This window comes from Pleurodeles waltl, chromosome 3_1 (genome assembly GCF_031143425.1).
Source record: "Pleurodeles waltl isolate 20211129_DDA chromosome 3_1, aPleWal1.hap1.20221129, whole genome shotgun sequence".
Classification (NCBI taxonomy): Eukaryota; Metazoa; Chordata; class Amphibia; order Caudata; family Salamandridae; genus Pleurodeles; species Pleurodeles waltl.
Window position 1 is genome coordinate 1,649,749,908 of NC_090440.1, and position 22,290 is coordinate 1,649,772,197.

Sequence of the window (22,290 nt, forward strand, 5' to 3'; positions counted from 1 at the left end):
ACCACCCTAAAACCTAAAAAATGCCCTCACCACCCCAAAACCCAAACCCACCCTAAAACATAAAAATGCCCTTACCACCTCAAAATCCTTACCCACCCCAAAACCCAAAAGTGCTCTTACCACCCCAAAACCCATACCCACCCTAAAACCTAAACACCCCTTACCACCCCAAACCCCATACCCACCCTAAAAACTAAACCCCCTTACCATCCCAAAACCTAAAAATGCCCTTACCACCCCAAACTTCATACCCACCCTAAAGCCTAAAAAATACCCTTACCACCCCAAAACCCATGCCCACCCTAAAACCTAAAAAAGCCCTTACCCCCCAAAACCCATACCCACCCTAAAACCTACAAATGCCCGTACCACCCCAAAACCCAAACCAACCCTAAAACATAAAAATGCCCTTACCACCCCAAAACTCATACCCACCCTAAAACCAAAAAATGCCCTTACCACCGCAAAACCCATACCCACCCTAAAACCTACAAATGCCCTTACCACCCCAATACCCATGCACACCCTAAAACTTAAAAATGCTGTTACCACCCCAAAACCCATACCCACCTTAAAACTAAACAGCCCTTACTACCCCAAAACCCATAACCACCCTAAAACCTATAAATGCCCTTACCACCCCAAAATCCATACACACCCTAAAACCTAAACATCCCTTACCACCCAAAACCCATACCAACCCTAAAACCTAAAAATAACCTTACCACCCCAAAACCCATGCACACCCCAAAACCTAAAAATGCCCTAACCACCCCAAAACTCATACCCACCCTAAAACCTAAAAATGACCTTACCACCCCAAACCCATACCGACCTTAAAACTAAACAACCCTTAATACCCCAAACCCATACCCACCCTAAAGCCTAAAAATACCCTTACCACCCCAAAACCCATGCCCACCCTTAAACCTAAAAAAGCCCTTACCACCCCAAAACCCATACCCACCCTAAAACCTACAAATGCCCGTATCACCCCAAAACCCATACCCACCCTAAAACCTAAAAATGTCCTTACCACCGCCAAACCCATACCCACCCTAAAACCTAAAAATGTCCTTACCACCCCAAAACCCGTGCACACCCTAAAACTTAAAAATGCTGTTACCACCCCAAAACCCATACCCACCTTAAAACTAAACAACCCTTACTAACCCAAAACCCATAACCACCCTAAAACCTAAAAATGCCCTTACCACCCCAAAATCCATACACACCCTAAAACCTAAACATCAGTTACCACCCCAAACCCCATACCCACCCTAAAGCCTAAAAATACCCTTACCATCCCAAAACCCATGCTCACCCTAAAACCTAAAAAAGCCCTTACCCCCCCAAAACACATAACCACCCTAAAACCTAAAAAATGCCCTCACCACCCCAAAACCCAAACCCACCCTAAAACATAAAAATGCCCTTACCACCTCAAAACCCTTACCCACCCCAAAACCCAAAAGTGCTCTTACCACCCCAAAACCCATACCCACCCTAAAACCTAAACACCCCTTACCACCCCAAACCCCATACCCACCCTAAAAACTAAACCCCCTTACCATCCCAAAACCTAAAAATGCCCTTACCACCCCAAACTTCATACCCACCCTAAAGCCTAAAAAATACCCTTACCACCCCAAAACCCATGCCCACCCTAAAACCTAAAAAAGCCCTTACCCCCCAAAACCCATACCCACCCTAAAACCTACAAATGCCCGTACCACCCCAAAACCCAAACCAACCCTAAAACATAAAAATGCCCTTACCACCCCAAAACTCATACCCACCCTAAAACCAAAAAATGCCCTTACCACCGCAAAACCCATACCCACCCTAAAACCTACAAATGCCCTTACCACCCCAAAACCCATGCACACCCTAAAACTTAAAAATGCTGTTACCACCCCAAAACCCATACCCACCTTAAAACTAAACAGCCCTTACTACCCCAAAACCCATAACCACCCTAAAACCTATAAATGCCCTTACCACCCCAAAATCCATACACACCCTAAAACCTAAACATCCCTTACCACCCAAAACCCATACCAACCCTAAAACCTAAAAATAACCTTACCACCCCAAAACCCATGCACACCCCAAAACCTAAAAATGCCCTAACCACCCCAAAACTCATACCCACCCTAAAACCTAAAAATGACCTTACCACCCCAAACCCATACCGACCTTAAAACTAAACAACCCTTAATACCCCAAACCCATACCCACCCTAAAGCCTAAAAATACCCTTACCACCCCAAAACCCATGCCCACCCTTAAACCTAAAAAAGCCCTTACCACCCCAAAACCCATACCCACCCTAAAACCTACAAATGCCCGTAGCACCCCAAAACCCAAACCCACCCTAAAACCTAAAAATGCCCTTACCACCCCAAACCCTTACCCACCCCAAAACCAAAAAGTGCCCTTACCACCCCAAAATCCATACCCATCCTAAAACCTAAACACCCCTTACCACACAATGCCACATACCCACCCTAAAAACGAAACACCCTTTACCACCCCAAAACCCCAAAAAAACCTTACAACCCCAAAACCCATACCCACCCTAAAACCTAAACATTTCCTTACCACCCCAACACCCAAACTCACCCTACAACCTAAAAATGCCCTTACCACCCCAAAACTCATACCCACCCTAAAACCTAAAAATGCCCTTACCACCGCAAAACCCATACCCACCCTAAAACCTACAAATGCCCTTACCACCCCAAAACCCATGCACACCCTAAAACATAAAAATGCTGTTACCACCCCAAAACCCATACCCACCTTAAAACTAAACAGCCCTTACTACCCCAAAACCCATAACCACCCTAAAACCTATAAATGCCCTTACCACCCCAAAATCCATACACACCCTAAAACCTAAACATCCCTTACCACCCAAAACCCATACCCACCCTAAAACCTAAAAATAACCTTACCACCCCAAAACCCATGCACACCCCAAAACCTAAAAATGCCCTAACCACCCCAAAACTCATACCCACCCTAAAACCTAAAAATGACCTTACCACCCCAAACCCATACCGACCTTAAAACTAAACAACCCTTAATACCCCAAGACCCATAACCACCCTAAAACCTAAAAATGCCCTTACCACCCCAAAACCTATACCCACCCTAAAACCTAAACACCCCTTACCACCCCAAACCCCATACCCACCCTCAAACCTAAAAATACCCTTACCACCCCAAAACCCATGCCCGCCCTAAACCTAAAAAGCCCTTACCATCCCAAAACCCATGGCCACCCTAAAACCTAAAAATGCCCTTACCACCCCTAAACCCAAACCCACCCTAAAACCTAAAAATGCCCTTACCACCCCAAAACCCTTCCCCACCCCAAAACCGGTAAGTGCCCTTACCACCCCAAAATCCATACCCACCCTAAAACCTAAGCACCCCTTACCACACAAAGCCCCATACCCACCCTAAAAACGAAACACCCCTTACCACCCCAAAACCTAAAAATGCCCTTACCACCCCAAAACCCATACCCACCCCAAAATCCAAAAGTGCCCTTACCACCCGAAGTCCATACCCACCCTAAAACCAAAACAAAAACTTGCGACCCCAAAACTCACACCCACCCTAAAACCTAAGAATTTCCTTACCACCCCAAAACCCAAACTCACCCTAAAACGTAAAAATGCCCTTACCACCCCAAAATTCATACCCACCCTAAAACCTAAAAATGTCCTTACCACCGCCAAACCCATACCCACCCTAAAACCTAAAAATGTCCTTACCACCCCAAAACCCATGCACACCCTAAAACTTAAAAATGCTGTTACCACCCCAAAACCCATACCCACCTTAAAACTAAACAACCCTTACTATCCCAAAACCCATAACCACCCTAAAACCTAAAAATGCCCTTACCACCCCAAAATCCATACACACCCTAAAACCTAAACATCAGTTACCACCCCAAACCCCATACCCACCCTAAAGCCTAAAAACACCCTTACCATCCCAAAACCCATGCTCACCCTAAAACCTAAAAAAGCCCTTACCTCCCCAAAACACATAACCACCCTAAAACCTAAAAATGCCCTCACCACCCCAAAACCCAAACCCACCCTAAAACATAAAAATGCCCTTACCACCTCAAAACCCTTACCCACCCAAAAACCCAAAAGTGCTCTTACCACCCCAAAACCCATACCCACCCTAAAACCTAAACACCCCTTACCACCCCAAACCCCATACCCACCCTAAAAACTAAACCCCCTTACCATCCCAAAACCTAAAAATGCCCTTACCACCCGAAACTTCATACCCACCCTAAAGCCTAAAAAATACCCTTACCACCCCAAAACCCATGCCCACCCTAAAACCTAAAAAAGCCCTTACCCCCCAAAACCCATACCCACCCTAAAACCTACAAATGCCCTTACCACCCCAAAACCCAAACCAACCCTAAAACATAAAAATGCCCTTACCACCCCAAAACTCATACCCACCCTAAAACCTAAAAATGCCCTTACCACCGCAAAACCCATACCCACCCTAAAACCTACAAATGCCCTTACCACCCCAAAACCCATGCACACCCTAAAACTTAAAAATGCTGTTACCACCCCAAAACCCATACCCACCTTAAAACTAAACAGCCCTTACTACCCCAAAACCCATAACCACCCTAAAACCTATAAATGCCCTTACCACCCCAAAATCCATACACACCCTAAAACCTAAACATCCCTTACCACCCAAAACCCATACCAACCCTAAAACCTAAAAATAACCTTACCACCCCAAAACCCATGCACACCCCAAAACCTAAAAATGCCCTAACCACCCCAAAACTCATACCCACCCTAAAACCTAAAAATGACCTTACCACCCCAAACCCATACCGACCTTAAAACTAAACAACCCTTAATACCCCAAGACCCATAACCACCCTAAAACCTAAAAATGCCCTAACCACCCCAAAACCCATACCCACCCTAAAACCTAAACACCCCTTACCACCCCAAACCCCATACCCACCCTCAAACCTAAAAATACCCTTACCACCCCAAAACCCAAACCCACCCTAAACCTAAAAAGCCCTACCATCCCAAAACCCATGGCCACCCTAAAACCTAAAAATGCCCTTACCACCCCTAAACCCAAACCCACCCTAAAACCTAAAAATGCCCTTACCACCCCAAAACCCTTCCCCACCCCAAAACCGGTAAGTGCCCTTACCACCCCAAAATCCATACCCACCCTAAAACCTAAACACCCCTTACCACACAAAGCCCCATACCCACCCTAAAAACGAAACACCCCTTACCACCCCAAAACCTAAAAATGCCCTTACCACCCCAAAACCCATACCCACCCCAAAATCCAAAAGTGCCCTTACCACCCCGAAGTCCATACCCACCCTAAAACCAAAACAAAAACTTGCGACCCCAAAACCCACACCCACCCTAAAACCTAAGAATTTCCTTACCACCCCAAAACCCAAACTCACCCTAAAACGTAAAAATGCCCTTACCACCCCAAAACTCATACCCACCCTAAAACCTAAAAATGGCCTTACCACCGCAAAACCCATACCCACCCTAAAACCTAAAAATGTCCTTACCACCCCAAAACCCATGCACACCCTAAAACTTAAAAATGCTGTTACCACCCCAAAACCCATACCCACCTTAAAACTAAACAACCCTTACTATCCCAAAACCCATAACCACCCTAAAACCTAAAAATGCCCTTACCACCCCAAAATCCATACACACCCTAAAACCTAAACATCAGTTACGACCCCAAACCCCATACCCACCCTAAAGCCTAAAAATACCCTTACCATCCCAAAACCCATGCTCACTCTAAAACCTAAAAAAGCCCTTACCTCCCCAAAACACATAACCACCCTAAAACCTAAAAATGCCCTCACCACCCCAAAACCCAAACCCACCCTAAAACATAAAAATGCCCTTACCACCTCAAAACCCTTACCCACCCCAAAACCCAAAAGTGCTCTTACCACCCCAAAACCCATACCTACCCTAAAACTTAAACACCCCTTACCACCCCAAACCCCATACCCACCCTAAAAACTAAACCCCTTACCATCCCAAAACCTAAAAATACCCTTACCACCTCAAAACCCATACCCACCCTAAAACCTAAAAATGACATTACCACCCCAAAACCCATGCACACCCTAAAACTTAAAAATGCTGTTACCACCCCAAAACCCATACCCACCTTAAAACTAAACAGCCCTTACTACCCCAAAACCCATAACCACCCTAAAACCTATAAATGCCCTTACCACCCCAAAATCCATACACACCCTAAAACCTAAACATCCCTTACCACCCAAAACCCATACCAACCCTAAAACCTAAAAATAACCTTACCACCCCAAAACCCATGCACACCCCAAAACCTAAAAATGCCCTAACCACCCCAAAACTCATACCCACCCTAAAACCTAAAAATGACCTTACCACCCCAAACCCATACCGACCTTAAAACTAAACAACCCTTAATACCCCAAGACCCATAACCACCCTAAAACCTAAAAATGCCCTAACCACCCCAAAACCCATACCCACCGTAAAACCTAAACACCCCTTACCACCCCAAACCCCATACCCACCCTCAAACCTAAAAATACCCTTACCACCCCAAAACCCATGCCCACCCTAAACCTAAAAAGCCCTACCATCCCAAAACCCATGGCCACCCTAAAACCTAAAAATGCCCTTACCACCCCTAAACCCAAACCCACCCTAAAACCTAAAAATGCCCTTACCACCCCAAAACCCTTCCCCACCCCAAAACCGGTAAGTGCCCTTACCACCCCAAAATCCATACCCACCCTAAAACCTAAACACCCCTTACCACACAAAGCCCCATACCCACCCTAAAAACGAAACACCCCTTACCACCCCAAAACCTAAAAATGCCCTTACCACCCCAAAACCCATACCCACCCCAAAATCCAAAAGTGCCCTTACCACCCCGAAGTCCATACCCACCCTAAAACCAAAACAAAAACTTGCGACCCCAAAACCCACACCCACCCTAAAACCTAAGAATTTCCTTACCACCCCAAAACCCAAACTCACCCTAAAACGTAAAAATGCCCTTACCACCCCAAAACTCATACCCACCCTAAAACCTAAAAATGGCCTTACCACCGCAAAACCCATACCCACCCTAAAACCTAAAAATGTCCTTACCACCCCAAAACCCATGCACACCCTAAAACTTAAAAATGCTGTTACCACCCCAAAACCCATACCCACTTTAAAACTAAACAACCCTTATCACCCCAAAAACCATACCCACCCTAAAACCTAAAAATGCCCTTACCACCCCAAAATCCATACACACCCTAAAACCTAAACATCAGTTACCACCCCAAACCCCATACCCACCCTAAAGCCTAAAAATACCCTTACCATCCCAAAACCCATGCTCACCCTAAAACCTAAAAAAGCCCTTACCTCCCCAAAACACATAACCACCCTAAAACCTAAAAATGCCCTCACCACCCCAAAACCCAAACCCACCCTAAAACATAAAAATGCCCTTACCACCTCAAAACCCTTACCCACCCCAAAACCCAAAAGTGCTCTTACCACCCCAAAACCCATACCTACCCTAAAACTTAAACACCCCTTACCACCCCAAACCCCATACCCACCCTAAAAACTAAACCCCTTACCATCCCAAAACCTAAAAATACCCTTACCACCTCAAAACCCATACCCACCCTAAAACCTAAAAATGACATTACCACCCCAAAACCCATGCACACCCTAAAACTTAAAAATGCTGTTACCACCCCAAAACCCATACCCACCTTAAAACTAAACAGCCCTTACTACCCCAAAACCCATAACCACCCTAAAACCTATAAATGCCCTTACCACCCCAAAATCCATACACACCCTAAAACCTAAACATCCCTTACCACCCAAAACCCATACCAACCCTAAAACCTAAAAATAACCTTACCACCCCAAAACCCATGCACACCCCAAAACCTAAAAATGCCCTAACCACCCCAAAACTCATACCCACCCTAAAACCTAAAAATGACCTTACCACCCCAAACCCATACCGACCTTAAAACTAAACAACCCTTAATACCCCAAGACCCATAACCACCCTAAAACCTAAAAATGCCCTTACCACCCCAAAACCCATACCCACCCTAAAACCTAAACACCCCTTACCACCCCAAACCCCATACCCACCCTCAAACCTAAAAATACCCTTACCACCCCAAAACCCATGCCCACCCTAAACCTAAAAAGCCCTACCATCCCAAAACCCATGGCCACCCTAAAACCTAAAAATGCCCTTACCACCCCTAAACCCAAACCCACCCTAAAACCTAAAAATGCCCTTACCACCCCAAAACCCTTCCCCACCCCAAAACCCAAAAGTGCTCTTACCACCCCAAAACCCATACCTACCCTAAAACTTAAACACCCCTTACCACCCCAAACCCCATACCCACCCTAAAAACTAAACCCCTTACCATCCCAAAACCTAAAAATACCCTTACCACCTCAAAACCCATACCCACCCTAAAACCTAAAAATGACATTACCACCCCAAAACCCATGCCCACCCTAAAACCTAAAAACACCCTTATCACCCCAAAACCCATATCCACCCTAAAATCTAAAAATGCCCTTAATCACGCCAAAACCCATACCCACCCTAAAACCGAAAAATGCCATTACCACCCAATAACCTTTACCCATCCTATACCCTTACCACCCACAAACCCATAACTTCACTAAAGCCTAAAAATACCCTTACAAATCAAAAACCACCCTAAAACAAAATATGCCCTTACCACTCCAAAACCCATACCCACCTAAATCTAAAAATGCCATTGCGACCCAATAACTTTTAACTTTTACTATATATATATATATGTAGACTGAAAAAGGATGTTATAGTTAGGTTCACATTTCAAGCATACAAAACCATAGAAATTCATCAATTTTAGTTAGCGTTACCTCAAGTAAATATAACTCGTGGCCTATGGTAACTATAACTCGCGCCCTCACCGTGCACAGTTTTTTCCTAATTTTTTTTACTGCAAATATTACATTGATATTATCAAGGATGTTATCAAAGATGTCATGGGTGCCGTAATTTGTGGGGTAATTAGCAGTACATGGCGAGAGTTATAGTTACCTTAGGGCACGTGACTGTCAAGTGGCTCCAAAGATATAGGCAAGCAAAAAACAGCTTTTTCTAGAGAACGTGGTCCTAACTACAACTAGTTACTGGCAACTGCCAGTAGGTAATATATAAAAAACATATATATATATATATAGAGATATATATATATATATATATATATATACACTTACCTACACTTACCTTTAAAACCTGTACCACACATACATCTCTACCCTACCACTCATGCCTTTAAAAATGTTTTAAAAATACTTACCTTCAAACCTTCAAAACCTTTACCATGCATATACCTTTACCATCCATGCATTTACAACGAAATTCTTCGTAAAGGCATGCATGGTAAGAGTATATTCGCATGGTAAAGACATGTGTGGTAAAGCCATGTATGGTAAACGCATATGTGTGGTAAAGGTATTGTGGTAAATTCATTGAGTTGTATTTGCTGCGCTGCGTTGTAAGTGATATTTCCCATAAAAATCTACGAATCTATAAAATGCTTTTAAGAAAAGACTGAAAGCATTAGATGGAGATAATGAGCAAATGTGAGATGGCAGTTTCAGAGAGGGTGGGTTGGACAGCCACGAACTGTCTCTGAAAAAGAGTGTGGGGTCAACCCCACGCAGACCTTGCGATAGACATAGATGGACAGAGTTAGTCTTTTTGACTTTTTCCCTTTCTCTCTCACTCGCGCTCTTTCACATAACCCAGCAAGCACATAAGGGAATTGGGCCAGGAACTCTATGTGGGCCAAACAAAAGTCACCATGACAGCTGTGCACAATTGACAAGTACAGCTGTCTGGCCCAAGGCAGATGTCAGAGGCCCGGGATGAACAAAGAATCAATAGCAGTGGTACAATGAGCAGAGATTAGATGGCTGGAAGAGAAATAAATTATGCGAGAGGCCTGAGTGACACGCATACAATTACCAGAGAAGAATACAGCCAGTGGAGGGGACCAATGCCAAACCACGAGAGCTCTGGATGGACAGAGTGCTTAGGGCAGGGCACCGATGGAAAGGGATGAAAGGCTGGCCCACTCTCCACTCTCCATCCTCTTAACAGGCACGGTAGGGAGCTGCAAGACACTGCCTCCCTCATTTGCATTATATACATGTTTTTGCTGTCCATTGTGTGTACATCTGCCTCCCTCTGAGAAGACTGCTGTTCTCACACTCACCCTCAAACTCCAGTTAACAGCAGCATAGTGTCCTTCCCCGAAGCCTCACCCGGTCTGTTTTCACCAATAGAAAAAGATTATTTTTCTTGGGGTAGGCTCAGGGTGGACTGGCCAACCCTGACCTAGACAGCAGGAATCCAATCACAGATCTTCAAACATTTCTCACTACAATAGAATTTGTTAAAGCCAAACTGATTACATTTGTGCATCGGATTCCACACCTTTTCTTAATATAATGTTATGCCGAGTCATCAGTCCGACAAATTAAACAGTAAGACGTCTTGTCTTGAATGAAAATTCAAATAGCTTGTGGGTCATGCACAATAAATTCCCCACCCTGGTACATGCATGTAATCCCAAGTGTGTTCTTAAGTTATAGCTATCTTTTCTTTCTTTCCTCATTAAGAAATCTTTATATGAGGCACCAAAACCATTTATACCTGGACATTTAAGGTCCTTTTGGAATTTGGTGGACAGAGACTTTGTCACAAAGGTGGAGGATGTCCCATTTGCCATATTACAAGTGCCATTGACTAAGGTATTTGTAATACTCTGGATGGGACATCCACCACAATTGTGATGGAGTACCCTGTCTGCCAAACTCTAAAGAAGGCTCTTAGTCGTCAGGGCTAAGCAGGACTCAAGCACTTATTTATCATATTACAAAGTGCCATTGACTATAAGGTATTTGTAATACTCTGGATGGGACATCCACCACAATTGTGATGGAGTACCCTGTCTGCCAAACTCTAAAGAAGGCCCTTAGTCGTCAGGGCTAAGCAGGACTCAAGCACTTATTTATCATATTACAAAGTGCCATTGACTATAAGGTATTTGTAATACTCTGGATGGGACAACCACCACAATTGTGATGGAGTACCCTGTCTGCCAAACTCTAAAGAAGGCTCTTTGTCCTCAAGGTTAAGCAGGGCTCAAGCACTTATAAAAGCAGTTTTCCCCAATGTAAATAGGCGTTCATGTATTTTGGACGTCCGAACAAGGTGCAGGAAGACCATCCTACTCAGTCTCTATACCTTTTTGCCTTAAATGGCAGACCAACTTTCCATGACCTTCATGCATTTCATAGTGCACTTTACTATATGAGTAGGGAGCCATGGGTTTGTGCACACATGCCGCTATACACGCACTCCTGGCATGGAGACATGCAGGCCCACAGGAGGACAGGGCTACACACAACCAAACACACTCACACACTAAAATCTCATACCCTCGTTGTCCCAGGTGGATGACTTTTAGATTAGAGCCGTATCTACTCTTTATCCATTTGATTCCCTGGAGCTGGGGATCGATCAGTAGAGGCCATCGTTCACAATTTGTGAGAATTGTGCCATTTTGTGTGGACATATTATCACTAGGCAGCCCTTCGTTGTTCCATTTAGCAATTGTTGCATCATCTGTTAGCATTGAGATTGGATCAAGACCTTCAGTCATTGGAATGAGAACCTAAAACATAAAAAAGCAAGTTGTATCAAAATAAAACTTACTTTGAATATAGTTATTTATTTTTTCTCATTCATTGTCATAGGTTCATATAAAACACCAACACTCAACACAAAATAAGTTAATAACCAAATTCACCCTAATGCATTATCATCACAATCATTTCATACCAAATTTAAAGGAATCATTCTAAAATAATAACGACCTCTTCCATGTATCATTTAATTTATCACAGTATTAAAGTGCTTGGTCGATGGATTTGCTTCCAAAAATGCAATTGCTTCGATTTTCCAGGTTCTTAAAGCCTTAGTTGTGTGTGCTTCAATTTTGGGCTCTTACCCTAATGTTCTTACAAGGGCTCCCTCCCTCCTCTGGTCACATTTCTTATTCAGCCAAAACAGAACAATCAAAAGACTGAAAATATTGCATAAGCCCTTTTTACACCAATCAGCGGTAGTGACTCTAGTCCGTACAGCACACCCCTGAATACATCGCCCCTGATCATATGGCTCACTTTACTTACAATTAAAGTGAAGAGTAGATGAGTAAATGGGCAGTGCACACTTCGGGATAAAACATGTATTGTTCATTCACTCGTATTGGAGCAAATCAAAGCCTTACGTTGGGAACTATTACTTGCCGGGGCATTATAGCCATTCTCTTACAGAGACACACCAAGACATAACTGAGGTGTCACATGCAACTCAATAATTACTGTTCCTCGTTGATAGCATCCACTAATATGTTTGGCTCCATTCCCCTGCCCCCACTTGGAATTCCCAAATCACACACCCTGACCAAGTGAGGGACAAGGTTCTGCAGGCCTAAGACACACTCTAGATAGCAGAAGAGGACATCAGACCCCCTTACATCCCCTTGACACTATGGGAAGTGAGTACACTAGATGTGAATAAGCATTAGGGGCCAATTAATTCTCTTCAGATTCACAGTAAAAGGGATGGGAAGGTGCATTGGTTGTGTGAGATGAATATGCTCATGTGAGCACACTGTACTCTGCTAGTTAAGGGGCCTCTGTCTCTTACGCCGCCCCTTCCCCTACTCAATACTGTTTTTAACCTCCCTGTGATTCAAATACCTCATGGGTCTTCACTCTTCAGATAATATAAGAGCCACATGCACTCTTCGCTCGCGCTCATTTAGAGTTGTTGTTAACGTTTTCTTTTGTTCATGTTATGCTCTATTTGTATAATGCCTAAACAGCTGATACTTCCTGTTTAGGTACAATACATATATATAACTTATGTTATGAAATTGCGAAATGTTCATTGCTGTCCGAGTGGCGGCTTTCCATGTTTTATTGAAAAACAATAAAACAGAACATCTCCAAAGCAACACACTTCTAGATGGGCCCTTCAAGTTTGCGAAGGCTGCCCATGGTTTCCAAGAATCAGAACCCAAAGCAGAACAGGCAGCACCTTTGCTAAGGGTCATTATGAAGATGCAAGAATAATATTCACGTGTTTTAGTCTTCTATAAGTGCAACATCCGTGCATTTCCTGAACTCGAGCATTTTCTTGCTATGACAATCTATTGGCTGTCATTAGCTCAAGATAGCTATAACCTGTAACTAGCTTAATTTCATTGTTGCCAACATGACTGCTACTCCCAGCAGTTATCGGCCCAAAGCTCATTATCTGTGTAATAACATCTTGTATAGAGGAGATATTAGTCAGAGCATGTTTGCTTATTTGATGATTACTCACGCATCCAACTAGGGTGACATCCTGGAGTAGCATACCAGAAAGAAAAGGGCACAAACGTGCTCACCAGCCAGCTAGGTGTAGAATCTGCCTTTTTCTCCCAATCTTCCACCCCCGGGTACTGGTAAAAATGTAGAGCAGCAGAGGAGTAAGCACACATCAATGCCTGGCTTAATGTTTGTTAAATATATGGGGTCAGTCAATTCACCACTTTCTAGGATCATTATGTGTGATTAACTGTCTCTATAATGCTCACTGATAACAAATACTAGCCATCAAGGGCACCCCAGCCAGGCATCATTGACCAAAGTATCACCAGCCCAGCCTTGTTAAATGCAATTGAGAACTCACATATTCACAATACTGAGAGACCTACCAGGCCGAAGAACACACATGGCCATTAAAACTAGAGCTGCTGCACTTAGTAGTGTGGACATCTAAACTCTAAATCCCAGCTATTTTGTCTCTCCACCCACTCTATTAGTCGAGCTCTTATCATCTCTGCAGTAGCTTTGTTAAAAGTCACAAAGTTGCCAGCAGTTATCCTTCCCTTTGTAGGTCAAGTGTAAGTGTACGACCTCTTGTATACTTTTAAGTATACTTCTTCTGTGGGCTTCCAGCTATTTCATTTGCTAGTTTAAGTGTCATTTCAAAATCCTTGCTTGCTAATGGTCAGTCATGCCTCTCATCCCCCCCTTCTTCTGTGTGGAAGCAGGGGCTAACTACTGTGTAATTACATTATGGCCTGTGTATCTGGTCTTCAAGGGACTTTTTTTCTCCATTTCCTGCTCGTGTTCAGTGAATCTTCCGTTTTAATTTGCAGAGCAATGTTGTACCAAACGCCTCATCACTGCTCCCACTTCTGTTTCTGTAAACAGGGCTATAATTGTTATCCCCCCACATTTGCTGTGCATTCAAAGCTTGTCTCTGCTTCCCCCAGGGCACCTGCTTACTTTTATTTATGTAACTTCAAAGTGAGGGAACCGTAATTACAGATCAATAATGGCCGAGCTCTCTCCTCTAGCTCCTACCACTGCACGATGCCGACTGTCCCGCTCTTTACCTCCCACCACAGTTGGTTCCCTAATTAGGACTGTGGGGCCCCACCTCAATTCTTACCTTCGATTTTTTTGTTTTTACTCAAACTAGACATTCACCGCATATCGAATCTCTGTTCTTCGCTCTGCTCGAGGGTCAGGCAAAATCATGCCCTTTGGAAAGGCACACGTGCTAATGTGCATGTGCCTGCCATCAGAGGTTTTACATAGCTTTCCTGATATCGGCCCTGGTCCTCTATGCCCAGCAACAATGTGAGGTAATGTCCCCTTTGACATAGTGAAGCCTCACTGATAAAAAACAGCCTGGGTGTTTAAAGCCCTGCGTTTTACAAGGCTGTTGTCAGAACACCTCTCTTTCAAGATTAGCCCATTTTTAGGTCGAGCATTCGAGACCTCTTGTATATACTTTAGTATATACTTCTATACTTCTTTGAGTACTCTCTGCTTTTTCACTGGTTTGTTTCAGTGTCCTTAAAAAATCCTTGCTTGCTAGTGGTCAATCCTTGCTCTTTGTCCCACCTCCTTTTCCACAGTTGTACACTCCCCTGGAGCATGGCCCCAGTACTTGTACCCTTCCACTTGTGCCAATGTAGCATGTGCTTGGGGACTGCTTTTTTCTGAGGCTAATAACATTTGACCATAGCGCTGGATGTTTCCAGTGGCTCCAGTCTGTTTTTGTTAACAGAGCTCTAAATCATCTTCTTCTCTGGTTACATGTGCTGTGCATTTAAAAACCGAGGTCAAATGTTAGAGGCTGTTTTATGAGGGTGCCTATTTCTGCCCCCTGCCTCCAAGGTGCAAAGACAATCGATTTTCTTATGTACTGCCGGTGCGTAGAGAAAATCGCTACTGTTACAATATTTAAAGTACATTCCACTAATTCACAATGGCTGCCGCACGTCATGCGCAATGACTTAATTTAAGTCATGACGAGGCCGTCTCTTTTCCTTCACTGTTGCTTGTTTTTTAATACTTTGTGAACTGAAATGTTAACTTTATTTCATGTGTGGGAGATGGCACGGGTATACTGTGGGCAGCAGTCCTGAGCTGCAGATGCACAGAGGGCAGCCGTCACAGCTGGGAGCAGGGTGGTGGCACTCGCTCCTCCTGCAGTCTGTGGAGTTTGTGGACGCCTCGTGGAATCTGTACAAGGTGGTACAGAGGGCCTCAGTCTTCCCTTTAAGCACCAGTTTTCCATCACGCTGAGCAGAGGAGAATCACACCTCTGGACCAAGCCTGGTTTTCACTGCCAGTTCTGGACACCCGCTCTCCCTTGAGGTACCAATCTGCAAATTTCCCTCGCAGTACACATGAGGCACGCATTCAGTTCCCAGGCAGATGTGTCATCTTCACAGCAACTTAAATGGTGGAATTATGGTTTGACAAGCAGCGCTCTTTTATTAGGGTTGGAAAAATGCACATTGATTAGCACTCTATTCTGAACCCATTAGTCAGGAATTCATTAAATTACAAAAAAATGTACCACAGGCCATGGATGCTAAAACTAATTATTGCGTGTATATACCAAACAAAGGAAAGAATGGGGGTTTGAGTGTTTGTGTAGAAATGCGGACCATTGGCTTTCACAGGTCTCTGCATGAATCTCTTCTGAGCGGTAACCGCTGCGTTGATGTAGTGACAGGTAAATTCACAAAGTAATGCATCACAATAGCATGTACACACTGTGAATAAAGCATTAGACATTCATTTTGCACCACACAGTTTAGCAGTTCACATACAGATTCCTTATTTCATTTTCACGACAAATAAATATGATACACTGAAATGAATTTAAAGCAACCCCTGATTTAACAAAAGTACAGAATTCCTCTTATTATGCAACTTAAGAAAAAAATAACATTGATTGTTTCCTTGTCGTCGATCTTGTGAAGATGTCTTCATTATCTTTAATTTATTTTTATATTTTAAGACAGATTGCGAGGAGCTTAGCTGCCCATACTCATTGGTGGTAGCCACTGTACGAACTAAAGTGTGAAAAGAGGAAATGCTTTATTGCTGCAGCATTTTGTTTGAGCTGCAAAAAAATTGCATTAGTCCTTATATTAGTTCTTATATACTAAAATAGTGGGCTTCTAAACCAATTGTTGTCACTAGCCTAGATAAACACTTTCTTTTTGTTGTCGTGTTTCTAATAGATGATGAACAAGAGCCATGTTACTTACATTGGCATAATACTGTAATGTGGCTTCCCTGGGATTTGGATATAAAAGTTGCACCACCCATCCCAGCGAATGAGAGCTTAATTTGAGCCGGTGGTCTCTGGTGCGTGGCACTGGCACTTATTTTTGAGGGCCGGCACTTATTGTCTGCCTCAAGCATTTTACTGTGAGCAAAAGACATTTGGGAAAGACGGAGTAAGAGAAAAATTTAAAAGTGTCGCAAAGGGAGAAAGCAGGGAGCTGCAAGAGTGAGCTGAAAGGGCAGGGCGTGGCAGTGAATGGATTGAAGAGGCCCGAGATGGCTTGCACACTTAAATGCAGCAGCCGCATGTTTCAAAAGAGAGCTTTGGGTACCAGTACGTTTTTATTTACAAATTAAGCACTGCAGCTAATGCACTCTTTTCCTAATGCTGTGAGCAGCTTGCTCAGTTTCCTATCCCACCTATATCCTTTCGAGAAATGCATGTATTTATTTATTTTGGAGCATTTTATATTTCCTTTCAGTAGCAACTGCAACTTAATCCACAATTGTTTTTTAACCTGCATGATCAGGAGTCGCCTTGAATGTGTATCCGAGTAATATTGAAAGTACTTTTTGCACCGTCGATATTAAACGTGTTTTCGTTTGTGTTTGTCCCAGTGTTCCCAGACAACTTCCTCTCCATGGAGAGGAAGGTCTCATGTGGGAGTTAAAAAGGAGTTATTTTTAAACTCAAATTATGGCTAATGAGTTTTCGCTTTTGAAGATTATACGTAATTTGTGATTAAAACAAGGCCATGTTTAAGTGGATTGGCGGGAAAATAATGTGACTGCATTTCTCTGTAAAATATCTGGCGGTGATGTTTTCCAAATTTATTTCTGCAAAGTTTACACTCGCAGAAACTTATGGTTTACGATCTAAATGTTCTGATTCGTATTCAGTTTAGTAAGGATGATGTTTTCCATTGCTTAGATTGTCGGGTTTGCAGTCTTGTAATTGTAATTGCATTTGTATACCGCTTCGTGCCCCAGGTGAGGTACTGAAGCCCATTGTAGGAAGTGATTGGTTGGAGGGGCTGTATTTGCAGTGAAGTTTATGTGGGAAGTGTTTTGATGTTGTGCATTAGTGACAGAAATGATGGAGTTATCCTGTCTTATTTCACAGGGTTTAATGTGGAGGGGAGGGAAGAAGAGAGAAAGCTCGTATCCTGTACCTTACTGTGCCTTGAGTTGCTTTGCAGGCCACTTTTTGAATTTTAGGTTCCTGCCAAACAATCGCCCTACATCTTGTGCTGAATACTGGCGTCATAAAAAAGGTTGTGTAATATCTTGGTAAGACTGATGAGTGAGAAGAAGGAAGATAGGGCCAGATGTAGCAAACAGTTTGCGAGTCGCAAACTGCGAAAATCGCCGTTTGCGAGTCGCAAACGTGTGTTTGCTATGCAGAAATGCATTTTGCGAGTCGGAACCGACTCGCAAAATGCATTTCCGACTCGCAAATAGGAAGGGGTGTTCCCTTCCTATTTGCGACTCGCAGTGGTATGCAATTCGATACGCGGTCGCAAATGGAGTCGCAGTTACCATCCACTTGAAGTGGATGGTAACCCACTCGCATGGGACCCCTTCCCCTTTGTGAGTGGACCCAAAAATATTTTTTCAGAGCAGGCAGTGGTCCAAGGGACCACTACCTGCCCTGAAAAAATCCGAAACTAAAGGTTTCGTTTTTTTTTTCTAAGTGCAGCTCGTTTTCCTTTAAGGAAAACGGGCTACACTTTGAAAAAAAAAAACTGCTTTATTTAAAAGCAGTCACGGACATGGAGGTCTGCTGTTCCCAGCAGGCCTCCATCCCTGTGAGTGCCCATAGTCGCTATGGGGGCGCAAATTGCGACCCACCTCATTAATATTAATGAGGTGGGTCTTTGCGACTGAATACTGAGGCAGTGTAATCCTGAAGCCATCTCGGTCCTCTTCAATCCATTTATGGCCACCCCTGCCCCTTCAGCTCATACTACAACTTTCTACTTTCTCCCTTTATGACGCTTTTTATTTTTTTCTTCTTCTGTATTTCCCATATGTATCTTTTGCTCGCAGCAAATGCTTGAGGCATAAGAATAAGCCCCGGCCCTCACAAATAAGTGCCGGTGCTAAGCACAGGAAACAACAAGCACAAATTAAGCACTGCAGATATCCAGTACAGCTAAACAAAGTAAACCTGCAGTAGTGGGTTTCGATCCTGGAGAGGAGAAGGCAGTTAAAATGAAAGTAGAATACTTTGTTTTGCTGTTTCGCTCTGAGATTTGAGGAACAAGCCCGGCACATGTGACAACAAGAAGGAATATCTGTCACAATCAGGCCTGCAGTGCTGAGGTAACAGCCTGCAATCTGTCCTGTGGATGCGTGAGGTGATAGCTGACTACACACTCAGGTGTATGTCCCGGCAGCTGCGGGCATGTGCGCCATTGTACGTATGACAACCCCTCCTTCCTAGAGAGTGTGTTACGGTGATCATTCATGTAGTAGAAACGATTCACCTCATGAACATGAAGCAACTTTTAAACTGGTATTTATCTACTGTGAATAGCTATACATCATTGATATTTCTGTGATTGTGTTATGCATGGTTTGTTTTGGTTGTGATTGTCAGGACTCATGTGGTTGCCCTTGCTTTTGCACCTACCTGTTCCTCTGCACCAGATGACTTTTAAATTAATCTAGCACTTTCTTGAATCTCAAAGTATTCACAGCCCTCAGAGACGTAGTAAATGCGCCAGGGACTCTAATACAAGCAAAGAAATTGGACTCATAGTCCTTGATTTGACAATAAATACAGCCACTGCCTGTTGTAAAGTGCGCCCGGCACGACCCTGAGCTATGGTGTCACTGCTCCTGCCATACTACCGATAGCTCCACCCCTGGGAACATCACAGTCAAAGGGAGGTTCCACCGCACTTGAATGAATAGCGCACCCCCACAAGCTGCATACATAATTCCACTCCACACACATACATTGTCTACACTCAAAAACAAAACACATAAAGAAAAGACATTGCCATTTACAATGCCAACAGCTCTAACTCTCGCAAATGCAAGACCAATTGCATTGCAAATGCTTGCTGAGGTCTGGCGCGAGTCAAGACCTTGTGATCTTACTAAAATAACATGGATAATTTAATTACTTAAAGGGGCTTTCAGACGGCTCTCTTCCTCCATTGGTTTGTTGTTTTGTCTTTCACATTTTTGTTTCCACCAACTGCAGCGTAAAGCATGGGCAATGGGTCGGCCTACTTTAGCCACTGGCTCCCTTCACTTTCAATTACTGCATTTTGCTCTTTCACAAGGGCCACATACGCACATATAGTACTTCTCTTCAGTGCTAGCATTTTTGTATTCACTTTATTATTTCTTTAGTGCTACCTTAGTGTATAGAGCCTGATATGACAAAGGGCACATTCCAGCAGTATCAGTTCCTGTCTCCTGCTCTAGGGTTAGACAAAAAAGCATGCCAGATAGTGTCCCTCAGAAATTGTTCTTTATAGAGGTATCCTCTTTTTAATGTGTATGCAATGAAGTGCATTTATAACTATACTCTTGCATTTCATGCTGTATGTCATGTTTGCATGTATTTTAATTGAAGACTACTATTACATTTGTATACTAATTCAGCCTATATGTCCTGTTGTTTTGCTTTCTAGTTTGCTTTCAGTGCTCTTGTATGTTATCTATCTATCTATCTATCTATCTATCTATCTATCTATCTATCTATCTATCTATCTATCTATCTATCTATCTAACTATCTATCTATCTATCTATCACCTCAACACCTTGCCTGCCACTTGCCTGTGGCTTACAGTTCCTGCTTGCTCCAGCCTAATCCAGTAACACTGCAGCAGCCTGGGTTTTCCTGCCGGGGTTTTCCTGATCAGGTTTTCCCACTCACTGTTCTTCCTGGCAACAGAAGCCCCACCCACCCAAGGAACTACTTAATGCAGGTGGCAGCACGACCATGCAGCGGATGCACGCAGCGGGTGTTCCGCTGGCATACCTAAAGCAATCCCCTCTACGTCAGTGTGCACCTGGGCCGCTTCCATTGCCATGACTGCTGGTCTTTCTCCCACTGAAGATACACCATTGCCGAGCTCTACACCCTGAACCCCAGATGCTGCCACCATGCCGACCCACGCTCTTTGTTAGGATCTTTACCTGACCCACTGCCACTTCTCCTGCACAACACACACACCAGTCACCGACCTGCCCCACCCCGAACACTACACAGACACCGCCTGAAAACAAACAACAACTCTCATTCACCCTTCTCAACAAACATTCCCCATGCAAGGATTCCACAGATTATGGAACCTCATCACCACCATTGCACCCAACACTGTCTTCCTCACCACGACCTAGCTCAACCACACTTCCACCCCAGACATTGACACATAGATCCCCGAAGGATATAAAATCATTCACCAGGACCACACGAACTAGCCGGGAGGAGGAGCAGCCATCATCCACAAAGAGACCATACAGTGCACCACCGCCACTGACAACAACCCCCCCCCCATGGAACATCTCAACTTCAAGCTCCACAGGGATAACAAAACAATCATCTGAGGCACCTTCGCATACCGACTCCCAGGCCCATGCTCCAACTTCTGCAACACCATTGCAGGCTTCATTGCGCCTCTAGCCTTAGACTCCAAGGACTACATCTTCCTCAGTGACCTAAATTTCCACATTGACAACTCCAGTGACAACACTGCACACCTCCTCGGCAGTAGGAGCAGCCTCGGATTGACCCAGGTCATTCATGACCCTAAACACACCACAGGACACACGCTGAACCCCATTTTCACCTCCAGCCACCGCATCACGTACAGCCATGCCACAGAACTCACATGAATCAATCACTCCATCATCCACTTCAGCATCTCCAGCCCTGCGCCTCTATCCCCAAGATGACCATCGCCCCCCATGGAGGTGGAACAAAATCTCACAGACCAACTGGGCAGACACCCTCAGCACCACCAACACTGCTACCGCCACCAACCTTGAACAGAGAGTGAAAAATGTCAACATCTCGATCATCAATTGGGCCAACAGCATAGTGCCCATCAAGAGCAACATCCAGAGAAAATCCTCCAAAAAGGCCAGCTGGTACACCCAAGAACTCAGAACAGCGAAATGAGACAGCAAACAGCTGAAGAGGAGATGGCGCACCAGCAAGGATGCCTCCAACAAAGCAGCTTTCAAGACCTCCCTTAACCTCTACCACTGTCTGCTGAGGGCAACAAAGAAAACAGCCCTTGCTGCACACATTGAAACCAGAGCCAACAACACCAAGGAACTTTTCAACATTGTTAAGGAATTCTCCAGCCCTGCTGCCAGCAAAAACAACATCACACTCTCACAAGAGCTGTGTGACAACCTTGCCCACTTCTTCCACAAGATCGCAACCATATACAGGAACTTCAAACCCCAACCCACACCTACAGA

The 22,290-nt window shown here is 44.1% G+C and overlaps 1 protein-coding gene across 1 annotated transcript in view; it reads right to left on the bottom strand.

The window, feature by feature from the left end:
* Window positions 1-22,290, bottom strand: part of LOC138283610 (dynein axonemal heavy chain 11-like) — a 2,790,563-nt gene that overhangs the window by 362,741 nt on the left and 2,405,532 nt on the right. Inside the window, exon 69 of the mRNA XM_069221547.1 lies at window positions 11,625-11,860. Within this exon, the coding sequence (XP_069077648.1) occupies window positions 11,625-11,860 (236 nt within the window). The remainder of the gene's footprint in view (window positions 1-11,624; window positions 11,861-22,290) is intronic.